Source organism: Triplophysa rosa, linkage group LG18 (genome assembly GCF_024868665.1).
Source record: "Triplophysa rosa linkage group LG18, Trosa_1v2, whole genome shotgun sequence".
NCBI classification, from domain to species: domain Eukaryota; kingdom Metazoa; phylum Chordata; class Actinopteri; order Cypriniformes; family Nemacheilidae; genus Triplophysa; species Triplophysa rosa.
In genome coordinates this window covers 19,472,903-19,485,023 of record NC_079907.1, presented here as the reverse complement: position 1 = coordinate 19,485,023, position 12,121 = coordinate 19,472,903, and the positions used below count along the sequence as shown (strand labels likewise).

Here is a 12,121-nt window from a genome sequence, read left to right as displayed (position 1 = left end):
TTAATGATTCGATCAGCCCAATTATACACTAAAAAATAAACTACCACTTGAGTGTCTTGGAATACTCTTTTTGTTGTTTCAGTAATTAACTGTCAAATATTACTTTCTTATTTGAATGAATACAGTGTACACAATCTACAGATGGCGCTAAAGGCAAAAGACATATCAAAGACTGAAGATCAGTTTAGACAGACCAGTGGCAGACTGGTTATTAACATAAACTCAGCTTCTGAAAACACCAGAACATGAACTAAACACCCCCACCCCAGGTTTACCTGTAATTGTAAAAAATGTAATACTGTATCTTTGTGTGGTCCTGTTTGTCTTTTTGAGGGGACCAAATGTCCCCACCAGGATAGTAAAACGTGTTCACCTGTGGGGAGCAGCGAGTGGTAATGTAAAGGTAAAAATGCAATATGGTTTCTGTGAGGGTTATGGTTAGGCAGTGTGGTTTGAAGCAGGGGATAAACAATGCCAATAGGTCTGTATAAAAAGTCTATATAAAGTACCATGAAAATATCGAAATAAACCTATTTATGTGTCACCAGAATCTAAACATGTGAATCTAAATATTTAAATGTGTTTAAATATTTATAAAAGAATGTTAATTAATATTTCTTGTTGATCTTAACACTTTTGGCAGACCCCCCTCCCCCTCAGGCAGGTTTGCGTGCGTGTGTGTGCTGTGTGTGTGTGTGTGTGTGCGTGCGTGCGTGCGTGCGTGCGTGCGTGCGTGTGTGTGTGTGTGTGTGTGTGTGTGTGTGTGTGAGAAAGAGAGAGAGAGAGAGAGAGAGAGAGAGAAGGGGGGGTCTGGGATGAAAACACTGTGATTTTCCCGAGTGTTCCACCAGCACATTTAAAGGGGGTTGGGGCGTTAAGTGTCCCAGCAGCTGATACCATCCATCCTAAAAATAGAGTCAGTCATTCAGCTAACCAATCCGACAGACTGAGCTTTCTCCATTCCATTCGGACTTCTCTGAGAGTTAAGAAGACCCCATAAACTACTGAAAACATTTATACAGAAGAGCACGTCAATACTGTACATCACATCAAGATGCCAAAGATTGTTCGACCGGAGAACTGGTAAGTATAAACATGATGTTTCAACGAGCAGAAGCCACATGCTTGTGAAGAGTACTTTTAGATTGACCTTTCTATGGCTGGTTTATTGTATGTTTTAGACATTCTTCTGTTTTGTTGTAAGAAAGCAACTTAATGTGAAGTATTTGTTTTCTAAAGTCAGCCTGCCAGAACACTGTGGTATGACCGGAAAAAATACGTCACCATCAACTTTCAGGTTCAAAATCCAAAAGATGTGCAAGTAGATGTCCAGGACACAAAAATCATCATGAGGTGCGTGAGGAAATCACATTTGATCATATCAAGTGTTTTATGTTAAATGTTCCATGAAAAAAATCACACGTGGGATGTCTGTAAAGGGATACTTCACCCAAAAATGAAAATTCTGTCATCATTTACTCACCTTCACGTTGTTCCAAATCTGTATAAATGTCTTTGTACTGATGAACACAGAGAAAGATATTTGGAAGAATGCTTATAACCAAACAGATTTCCCCCCCATTGACAACCAGTCATTTTTTGTTCTGCCGAACACATACAGTAAGAAGACATTTTGAAGAATGTGGGACAGCAAACAGTTCTGGGGCACTTATGACTTCCATTGTATTTTTTCCTACTATGGGAGTCAATGGGGGGCAAAATCTGTCTGGTTATAAGCATTCTTCCAAATATCTTTCTCTGAATTTGACTGTAAATAAATAATTGTCTCTTTTGTTTCTGTTTTTGTTACATCACGAGTAAATACTGTAGTGCTGTAGTTTATTACGAGCAACACGTGCGATGAATAAAACTCATTTGTCATTTTTCAGTTGTAAAGATGTGGATGACAACAACATTTACAATGAAATTGAATTTTATGATCGAGTCCTTAAGTCAGTAAGTATCTGATGTTTTTTTGTGATTCAAAGCCTGTAGCACGTGTTTGGGAATCATGTTTGTGTTTTATGGAAGAAATCAATATTTTCAGGATTGTTTTGGAGTACCAGTTTATAAAAAAGTTTTGTGGCCTTCTTGAGTAATTCTGTGAAAAATGTTCTTTCAGGATTCACGGGAGAAGGTTCTGGATCGCACCATTAATATGATGATAAGGAAAGGCAAAGACAATGCGGCATGGCCCAGACTCCAGAAAGACCTAGCGAAGGTACTCTATCTGCTCTTCATGGAATCAAATCATGTGTTAGAAATCAGACGATTGAGCTCGATCCGAAAGACATTTCAAACGGAGCTTTGTTCATGTAAATATTGAAATCAGATTGCAATGTTTAGCAATATAAGCACTCATTCTGATCTGCAGTCTGATTGAATTGAATTATGGGTGCAGTAGCATTTCAAATGGAATAGGAGCATTTATTTGTCTGTTTGTGTTTCACTGTGCTCTTGCAGCCCGCATGGCTATTAGTTGACTTTGATAACTGGAGAGATTGGGAACACGAGGAGGAAGATGGTATGGCAGAATATGAGCATTACATTGATGTAAGTCCCTGACATCTGTTCATTACAAATGATCCCTAACATCCACAATCACTGATGCTGGAGTTTGTAGTATATTATTATGTCATCATAATTCATAAATGAACTAAAAGACACAGTGACTGTTTCAAAATGCAGATGTTTAATGACGTTAAGAATAACAAGGGAGAACCTCCTGCCATGGACGACCTGGACGACCTCGTAAGTGTCTGGACACAAAATTACACAATTCTGAATCATATTGTTATTTCAGTCTGGTTTTCATTGTATGATACATTTGTTTTTAGAGTGACTGATTTTAGCATCTCCCAAGAGGAACCTTCACAGTGCAGTGTTTTCAGGTTTACAGTAAAAGATGAGTCACGCTGCACAACAAACAGACGCTGGCTTTTATCCTTCACATGTGAAATGTCATGTTTAATTTAGATTGTCTTTCTTGCCAAACAAATCTCTTTTGCGTTGTGAGAAACAAAATCTGATCTGTATTTATTTCTTTTCATGCTGTTCAATGCATACATTGATTGTTCATTTATTGTTTACTATGCATTTTTTCTACATTAAAGGTTGTGAAGATTGTCATTGTTATGTAATATGTTTATATGCAGATTTAACACAGCGGTAAAGTATTTCAATTACTAAGACACAATTAACATGAATTGCTTTCATTGCATTAGATAACAAAACAATAAACCCTCACTTTTTAAATCGGTGAATGATGTCAGTAGCATCTTTTTTCACTATAGAGATGTTCTACCAATGTTTGACAAGCACATTGTCTCTAAATGCATTCTGTTGTCATTTTAAATATAATGTCTATGAATAATAATAATCAACTATGTCAACCGAGGTCATGACCCCTCAAGTGGACCTGTACTGTACGTCAGCGTGTGTCTATGCCTGTGCTGTTTTACATCAGATTATTCATGCAATAGGAGAAAAACGGCTCAGGCTTTTAACTTCACCTTGCTCATCTTGCTCAAGTTGATCATGTCTGGTTTATCAGTGAGCAGAGAGGAAGAGACCCACGCGAGCAGTACAGTGATAACAGCCATAAACACGAAGAGAGGTAAATGACATGGTCACCATGACTACATTGAAGTTTAATTTCTTTTTCTACAAATTGATATTATAAATTAAAGAGTCGGTTTAGCAATCAAATAACAAACACCATGCACAAAAATATTTGTTGTTTCGAATATGATTTGAGTGCTATTAAATCTGAACACTCCTCCTTTACTTTACCTTTTTTTAGGGGAAGAAATCAAATATTTCACTCATTGCAGTTTCATTAAGACCTACAACATGCAAGTAAAAAGTTCATCATGCATTTTAATTTTAACTATCGTTGATGATGGGTGGAGCTCAACTTGAGTCAACTGCTGATGGATTTAAAGTTGAATAAGTCTCAGTTTAACTACATTCAGAATGTCTTAATAGGTCACAATGTCAGGTTGCTTAACAAACCGTGATAAAACTGCATACTCTTCTTTGGATGTTAAAGCAACACTTTAAAACTTTTTCTCACAGCTCCCCCATGTGGTTGATAAGCACAATCGTCTGTTACCAGTGTCGTAAAAAATGTCGCTGTATAAGCTTCCCCGTGGGTAGCGCAAAACACGTGAACTTGTTTACTAAGCTGATAAAACTGGCGAATGCAGAAACGTTGTTTGGAAACCATGTGGCACTCTTCCGCAGGCAGGGGATGGGCGGGGCTGTGTGTACCGACCCCAACACAGAACTTGTACTATGAGACGGGATGAGACAGGAGTAGAATTCTTCCGCTATGAGACGGGAGTAGAATTCATCCAGTTAAGAGTTGTTCTATTTAAATAATTTTAGAGACATTATTTTAAGGTAAAAAACTACAAAGTGTTGCTTTAAGATATTTTGTGTATAGTTACCTCCCACTGTCTCTTGATTTTGAAAGTTTAATTAAATGAGGAAACTTGCATTAAGATTTGTTTTGGCAAGATTCTTTGATTTTGAAACCTCGACATCGCATGCGTATTTTCTAAAACTGTAATCTGTAACTTTTTTGGTTACAAATAAGCAAAAATTAGTTATTGAGCAAGTATCTAATAACTCAGTATTGAAAACCATCTCCTTAAATTACCTCGATTCACAAAGGTAAACTTATTATAATGATTTATAAGTTGAGCTGTCAAATGTCACTTACAGTACGTGTGGTCAAAAGTGACAAGTTGCAGCTTTAACCGAAATATAATTTCTCGTGCCTTTTACACTAGCTGGTGGTTTGTTCAGGACAGTTCAGTGCTGTATTGCGCACGTTTGACGTGTAACCTTCAGTAAGGGAGGAACAAACATTGATAAGGCTGTTTGTACACTCAGTAACAAGCCGGGCTGATTCTCCAGGCCAACAACCACATAAACAAGCTGTTCTGCCCTTTGGCCTCGTACACCGTCACAAACCCACATGCAGACCAAAATGTAATATGTATAAAAGAGAGTTCAAGAGAGCCAGGTGAAGCTGGTTACTGTTTAATGCTCACTTCAGGATAGAGAATTAATTAATTAATTGTAATGCAAAAAATAAAAACAAAAGAGAAAGGTTTTGGCTCTTTTTAACCCTTTTTTATTGTAATGCATAACAATAAATACATTTTCATTATCACTACAATCTACTGCACATGAACAAAACTGCAGAAAACTACAGACGTTGTTACAGTACAATATAAGTAAAGCTGAGACACATGTTAGGTTGATTTACTGTATGCACATTGCTACAAAAGAAAAAAAGAAAAACTTTTGCCAATTTGTTTGATAAGACCGTATTTTATAAAAGTATCAGTGATGTAACATTTAGCTCAACAATCTAAAAACATTACGTTTATAAGGTCTACTGTGTGTTATCTTCAGATAAATTCCGGTCTCAGAATGTTCTCTCCAAGAATGCAAATGTTGCATTGATCAGTAGCAAAAGAAAAAGGGCTGTGACAAAAAAAGGTGATCAAATTCAAATGAGTGTTTGTACCTTTTAAGACTTCTTTGAGGAAAAAAACAGATGCAGGTGTTTTGGTGTTTTGGTGTACAGTAACAGGGGAAGTATTCAGGTCAAAGGTTCTTTCACTGCCTTCAAGATGAATGATGTCAACAGCAGAAGTCAGCAGATCTATGTACAAAACAAGCATTTAATGTGTCTAATGTTCAAAGCATGACTGAGAGACCTTTGAACGCACCAGATGAATGAAAGTTATTTAGTGAATGGACCAGCCTTGTTCAAAACCATTCACAGATAACGCGACATGCAGGGAGGGGTCAGAATATGAATAATGCTCACCAACAGTGATGGATCCTCATTTGTAAGTCGCTTTGGATATAAGTGTCTGATGGATGACATTGGCCAACATTAATTTATTTTGAAGAAGGCTGTGATGGTTCTTTAAGCCAAAGAAATGAACCACTGACATGAATGAGGCGTTCTCTAAACGTTCTCAAAAATGCAATGACGTAAAAAGAGCTTTTAAACAACATTACATGTATTGCTAAAAATGATAAATTGATAGTTGAATGCTTCAAACATGCAGACGTAATGTATTCATAACTTGACAGCAATGTTAGAAAAACGTTATTGGAACGTTTTCTTGTCAGCCGGGTTTATTTCTACACAGCTTTTAGGTAAACAGTTCTGGCTCAGCTCTGGTTCCCAAAGTAAATCACAGCTTAGTTTGAACAACAGTTGCAATGATTTGTATGATTTGTTTTGCATCCACCCATCTGAGGTAGTGCCCAACAGCAGTGCCACTGAAGCATTGAATCACTTTTACGTTGGCAATGCAAAACTGCACCATTCAGCAATGTTCGATGCACCAAGATAAACACCTCGTTACATGTCCTTTTTCTCTTCGCTCCTTTGAGAAATCCAGGCGAATGCAGCAGGAACGAGAGCGGTGGGCAGCACCGGGGCAGCGGCGCTCTTGCAGAATGACAGAAGGTAGAAAAGGAATTGGTTGGTCGAGGAAAACGTCAAGGAGTCCAGCACCTGCAGCAGTACCAATGAAACACAAATTCTTCCGAACGTGAAGGAGGCGCTGTTGTTTACCCTGCGGCACGACAAGTGAAGACCGAGCCCCAGACCGAACAGCGTGCCCATGTTCCGCAGGAGGCTGGCGAAAGGGGTGGAGTCCATAAGGACCCATTCTGGATTGACGCACCACTTCTGAGCTTTCTCCAGCGTCCAGAGCAGATCCACACCCAGAACCTTCAGCAGCGCGTAGAAGCCCACGGCGAAAGACAGCAGGAACAGAGTCATGCTCATGTATTTCTTCAGACCAGCGCTGTAGATCCACTGCTGTCTGGAGAATATTTCTGCCACAATTATACCTGGTAGGAAAAGAGCAAGAGCTCAGAAATGAATGATCTGGTGTGGAAGCAACAAATCAAGACAGAATGAAAAAGAAACATACCTGACATAACTCCGCTGATGACTTGGTGTGGAAAATGGGCTGCCAGATAAACTCTAGACATGCAAACTAGCAATTCCACAAAGCCCAGCAGCGTCCAGAGCATCAACTGTAAAAACCTGACAGGAGATATTACTGTCACATGTGCAACACAACATTGTGTACGGTACATGCTCATCATTTTCTAATGAAGGTCACAGAAAGAGACGAGACGTGAAATGTGTCCAGCTCACCTGTAGCGCAGAGCTTGTCTTTTTCTTTCTGCAGCGATGGAAAGTAGCGCAGTGACCATCACATACCCAACCCCTGCCGAGCCCATGGCGTGACCCGATGGGCTACCTTAAAACAAAGCAACCAGACAAATATGAGCTGTGACACTAAACAGACATGTGTTCTCTCTCTACCTTCATAGTGCCAAATTAAAGATCCAAAATGATCTGGTGTGATCTTAAACTGCTAACAACGTGGAACCCAACACCAAATACAATGCCAGTTATAGTGAGTTTTAAAAGCATGAAAGGAGCAGTTCACTTCAAAATAAACCCCCATTGACTTTCCATAGTAGGGATAAAAATGACTATGGAAAGTCAATGGGGGCTTCTTTTGAAGTCAAAAAATCTAATCAAATCTCTTTATTGTAACACATCATGTACACAAGTGTACTGATGGTGAAATTCTTAGGTACAAGACTCTTGGCCATGGCAGTACAAGCAACAAGATATGGAAAATCTACAATATGCATAAACAACAATATATACACTTTACACAACATACTGTACATACAGAAGTGAACTCCTCCTTCAAGGTCGGATAATTTAATTCAATTAAAGTTTATTTACATAGTGTTTTAACAATGTTGCATTGTTTCCAAGCAGCTTTACATGAAAAAGAAGACACGAAAGAGGAAAATTAAGTGTAAAGAATGCAAACAAAGAGGACCATACCAATTAAACAATGTTAATGGAATTTTCAGAATCTAATATCAGCAGTCTTCTATTTTTTTATTCTATTTGTCAATGGTGTCAAGGAACCAAAACTCAATGGAGAAAAAACCAGTCTCAGCCAGGAGGACCAGTTCTCCTCTGGCATAATAATTAGCCATTTGGGTAATAAATGAGGTTAGGAATGAATGGACTCTTGGCAGCAGTACTCTGATATGTAATACGAATTACTTGATTTAAAGAGAAATGATAACCAGGATTAGACCCATTGCCACATAACCTCTCCTTACATAACCCCACGGAGCAAGCTTAGTTTAGAGATTCAATGTGAAGGAATAAGAGATTGCTCACAGTCAGACAATCTTTTTGCAATAACGACCGACTGACTGTGCATGATCCCATTTATTACCCCAATAAATCAATCAATGATTGGACATGAGATATGGCTTTGTGATTAAATGATTTTATAACATTAAAGCGTGTTACAGGACGCGTGAAACCAGCACAGATACAGTGGGGCAAATAAGTATTTAATACACTGCCTATTTTTCAAGTTTTCCCACTTACAAAGAATGGAGAGATCTGTAATGTTCATCGTAGGTACACCTCAAGAGACAGAAAAGTAAAAAAAATCCAGAAAATCACATTGTATGATTTTTAAATAATTAATTTTTATTTTATTGCATGAAATAAGTATTTGATACAATAGAAAAATAGAACTTAATATTTGGTACAGAAACCCTTGTTTACAATTACAGAGGTCAGACGTTTCCTGTAGTTCTTGACCAGGTTTGCACACACTGCAGCAGGGATTTTGGCCCACTCCTCCATACAGGTCTTTCTCCAGATGTTTCAGGTTTAGGGGCTGTCGCTGGGCAACACGGAGTTTCAGCTCCCTCCATAGATTTTCTATTGGGTTCAGGTCTGGAGACTGGCTAGGCCACTCCAGGACCTTGAAATGCTTCTTACGGGGCCAGTCCTTAGTTGCCCTGGCTGTGTGTTTGGGGTCATTGTCATGCTGGAAGACCCAGCCACGACCCATCTTCAATGCTCTTACTGAGGGAAGGAGGTTGTTGCCCAAAATCTCGCGATACATTGCCCCATCCATCCTCCCCTCAATACGGTGCAGTCGTCCTGTAACCTTGGCAGAAAAGCCCCCCAAAGCATGATGTTTCCACCCCCATGCTTCACGGCTGGGATGGTGTTCTTGGGATTGTACTCATCCTTCTTCCTCCAAACACGGCGAGTGGCGTTTATACCAAAAAGTTATATTTTGGTCTCATCTGACCACATGACCTTCTCCCATGCCTCCTCTGGATCATCCAGATGGTCTTTGGCAAACTTCAGACGGGTCTGGACATGTGCTGGCTTGAGCAGGGGGACCTTGCGTGCTCTGCATGATTTTAACCCATGGCTGTGTAGTGTGTTACTAATGGTAACCGTTGAGACTGTGGTCCCAGCTCTCTTCAGGTCATTGACCATGTCCTCCCGTGTAGTTCTAGGCTGATCACTCACCTTTCTCAGGATCATTGACACTCAACGATGCGAGATCTTGCATGGAGCCCCAGTCTGGGGGAGATTGACAGTCATCTTGAATTTCTTCCATTTTATAATAATTGCGCCAACAGTTGTTGCCTTCTCACAAAGCTGTTTGCCCATTGTCCTATAGCCCATCCCAGCTTTGTGCAGGTCTACAATTTTGTCCCTGGTGTCCTTAGACAGCTCTTTGGTCTTGCCAATAGTGGAGAGGTTGGAGTCTGATTGATTGAGTGTGTGGACAGGTGTCTTTTATACAGGTAATGAGTTCAAACAGGTGCAATTAATACAGGTAATGAGTGGAGGACAGGAGGGCTTCTTCAAGGTGAGAGCCAGAATTCTTGCTGGTTGGTAGGTGATCAAATACTTATTTCATGCAATAAAATGGAAATTAATTATTTAAAAATCATACAATGGGATTTTCTGGATTTTTTTACATTCTGTCTCTCACAATTGAGGTGTACCTACGATGAAAATTACATATCTCTCCATTCTTTGTAAGTGGGAAAACTTGAAAAATCGGCAGTGTATCAAATACTTATTTGCCCCAGTGTATGTGGAATTGGTCACATCTGTCAATTATACAGTTTAGCAGTCGTGAGATAAAATGATTTGATAAAGCTATCATTGACCAATCAGAATCAAGTATTCCAGACAGCAATCGAATAATTATGTGAAGATACCTGGTCCAGTTTCACATGTGATGGGGAACTGCTTTAGTTCTGGATGTTTGATGGGACCGTAAAATCTGGTCTCATGGACCCACCAGTAAGGACGCTCGCCAAATAACACCCTGTCAATATCAAAACCAATTAGTAAACTTTATTTACAGTATAGCTTATGTATATGTATGCTTTAAGTTCCTGGAGCTCAGTTGCAAAGCATTGCATTGCACAAAGGTTACGTGCTCAATCCCAGAGAAAAAACATACAATGTTGACCTTGAAAAAATAATCTTAATTCTTCATAATGTCCCTTACAATTATTGATGGAGATGCATCAATTTATCATTGAACCTTGAATCACGTGGAAGCAACAGGACATACAGGAATAATCACATAATGCATTTGTAATGTTCGGCCCATTTCGGAAAGTACACTCTAAAAATGATCTCATGCGCCAAAGCATGTGCTTCATCTGTTTAATGAACTGCTTTTATTCAAGTTGAATGTTTAACATGACTGAATCAACCCAACTTTATATAATATATATATATAATTCAATTATTTGTCAAGTATGGTGACCCATACCCCAAATGTGACTCTGCATTTAACCCATCCAGAGAGCAGTGAACAAACGCACAGCAAGTGGTGAACACACGTACACCCGGAGCAGTGGGCAGTTATCACTGCAGCGCCCGGGGAGCAAGTAGGGGTAAGGTGCCTTGCTCAAGGGCACCTCAGTCGTTACCCGCCGGCCCTGGGGATCGAACCGGCAACCTTCTGGTCACTAGTCCGACTCTCTAACCATTAGACCACGACTGTGATATTACAAGTTTAAGTTATAACATTAAGGACCACACAAAAGAGCATCTCACCATTTCAGAACGAGGTTCAGCCAGTCTCCCACCACAGCCACCCAAATGAGTTTAACACCCACATCTCTCCGCAGATGAAACCAAATGGGAAAAAACACAAAGAAGGTGGTGTGGAGATCTGCCACCGAGGAGACCCAGTGAAAGAGCTTCTCAAAGTTTCCGTGCTCCGTCTGAAGATGGACGGCGACGTTTACGCCCCAGCTGTGAAGCAGGTCCATCTCTGCAGGCTGAGATCAGGACGGAAGAGTGCTCGGAAGCTACACTGGAGATACAGCGGCAGGCTGCCAGTTCTCTTGACGTCTAGTTTTCTGGACTTTATTCAAGGCTATCTTTGGTTTGTTTGCATGTCTGCTGGAGAACCCGGGGACCCTCACATCTCGTGACCTTTCACCGTGATGATACCGATCAAATCACGAATGGACACACTGATTGGCCTAGTCCTCAGATGTGACCTCGGTGATGTCACAGTGATGACATGTTTAATGCAAACGACAGTTTTAAATGATCTGTCTGTCAATAGGAAAAAGGTGGTTAGTACAACAAACCTCATTGATGTCACTGAATCTCTGATAATGTGTTTTCCTCTGATCCGTGCCATATGTTTTGTTGACAGTCTCAGCATTCAGAATCTCAGAGACGACAACTGTTCCAAACAGTCATAGTGAAATATGGAGACATAAAGTGTTTTTTTTTTACTTTTATGGAAGCAAAGTCCAACCTCCTGTCAGTATGTTTTTTGCGTACTGTATCTAACACACAAGTAAACAATGCGGTTCAATACAAACGAGGGATTGCTTATGTAAGCAGTCAGAGGAATGCCTGTCTGACAGCGATATGATTCCAGTAGTTTGAACAGGCCAATTCTGAACTGTTTGCTTTAGTTCTGCAAAAGTAAAACATGACGTAGGCTAACAGATCAATCAGAGAAATGTTGTTTGTTTTGGACACTGTGAGAGAAAAAAACATATTGATTTTGAAACATCAATTATACCATTTTTATGCATTTCGAGAGACATTATTAATCTCATATATAGTATAAAGATGACTGAGAATTGGCCCGCCTTCACTCCCACCAGTTTGCATTAATGAAAAAAACATCATGTGTCACGATAATAGACCTATTGGTTGTGAATCATA

At 39.6% G+C, this 12,121-nt stretch overlaps 2 protein-coding genes across 3 annotated transcripts; one reads left to right on the top strand and one right to left on the bottom strand.

Annotated features, from left to right (window-relative positions):
- Nucleotides 1-864: 864 nt before the first annotated feature.
- ptges3l (prostaglandin E synthase 3 like) lies at nt 865-3,263 on the top strand. Its single transcript, XM_057358931.1, has 7 exons — nt 865-1,083; nt 1,240-1,353; nt 1,890-1,956; nt 2,123-2,221; nt 2,464-2,553; nt 2,689-2,751; nt 2,838-3,263. Exons 1-7 carry the CDS (start codon nt 1,055-1,057, stop codon nt 2,844-2,846), a joined length of 471 nt encoding a protein of 156 aa, XP_057214914.1. The 5' UTR covers nt 865-1,054; the 3' UTR covers nt 2,847-3,263.
- Nucleotides 3,264-6,394: 3,131 nt separating this feature from the next.
- g6pc1a.1 (glucose-6-phosphatase catalytic subunit 1a, tandem duplicate 1) lies at nt 6,395-11,202 on the bottom strand. Of its 2 annotated transcripts, XM_057358875.1 has the most exons (5): nt 10,985-11,202; nt 10,132-10,241; nt 7,205-7,310; nt 6,975-7,090; nt 6,395-6,891 (listed from the first exon to the last, which is right to left on the bottom strand). In XM_057358875.1, the coding sequence occupies exons 1-5, from the start codon at nt 11,200-11,202 to the stop codon at nt 6,395-6,397; spliced, it is 1,047 nt and encodes a 348-aa protein (XP_057214858.1). The 2 variants fall into 2 exon arrangements, with proteins under 2 accessions (XP_057214858.1, XP_057214859.1); XM_057358876.1 differs by lacking the exon at nt 7,205-7,310 and having other exon boundaries at nt 6,975-7,106.
- Nucleotides 11,203-12,121: the final 919 nt, after the last annotated feature.

Bases quoted from the DNA above. Each gene is read 5' to 3' on its own strand.
- g6pc1a.1 (XM_057358875.1), bottom strand. From the start codon at position 11,202: ATGGACCTGCTTCACAGCTGGGGCGTAAACGTCGCCGTCCATCTTCAG. The intron at 10,242-10,984 runs GTGAGATGCTCT...TGATATTGACAG, and splicing joins CTGAACCTCGTTCTGAAATG to GGTGTTATTTGGCGAGCGTC. The intron at 6,892-6,974 runs GTATGTTTCTTT...TTTTCCTACCAG, and splicing joins CATCAGCGGAGTTATGTCAG to GTATAATTGTGGCAGAAATA.
- ptges3l (XM_057358931.1), top strand. From the start codon at position 1,055: ATGCCAAAGATTGTTCGACCGGAGAACTG. The intron at 1,354-1,889 runs GTGCGTGAGGAA...GTCATTTTTCAG, and splicing joins GACACAAAAATCATCATGAG to TTGTAAAGATGTGGATGACA. The intron at 2,554-2,688 runs GTAAGTCCCTGA...TTCAAAATGCAG, and splicing joins AATATGAGCATTACATTGAT to ATGTTTAATGACGTTAAGAA.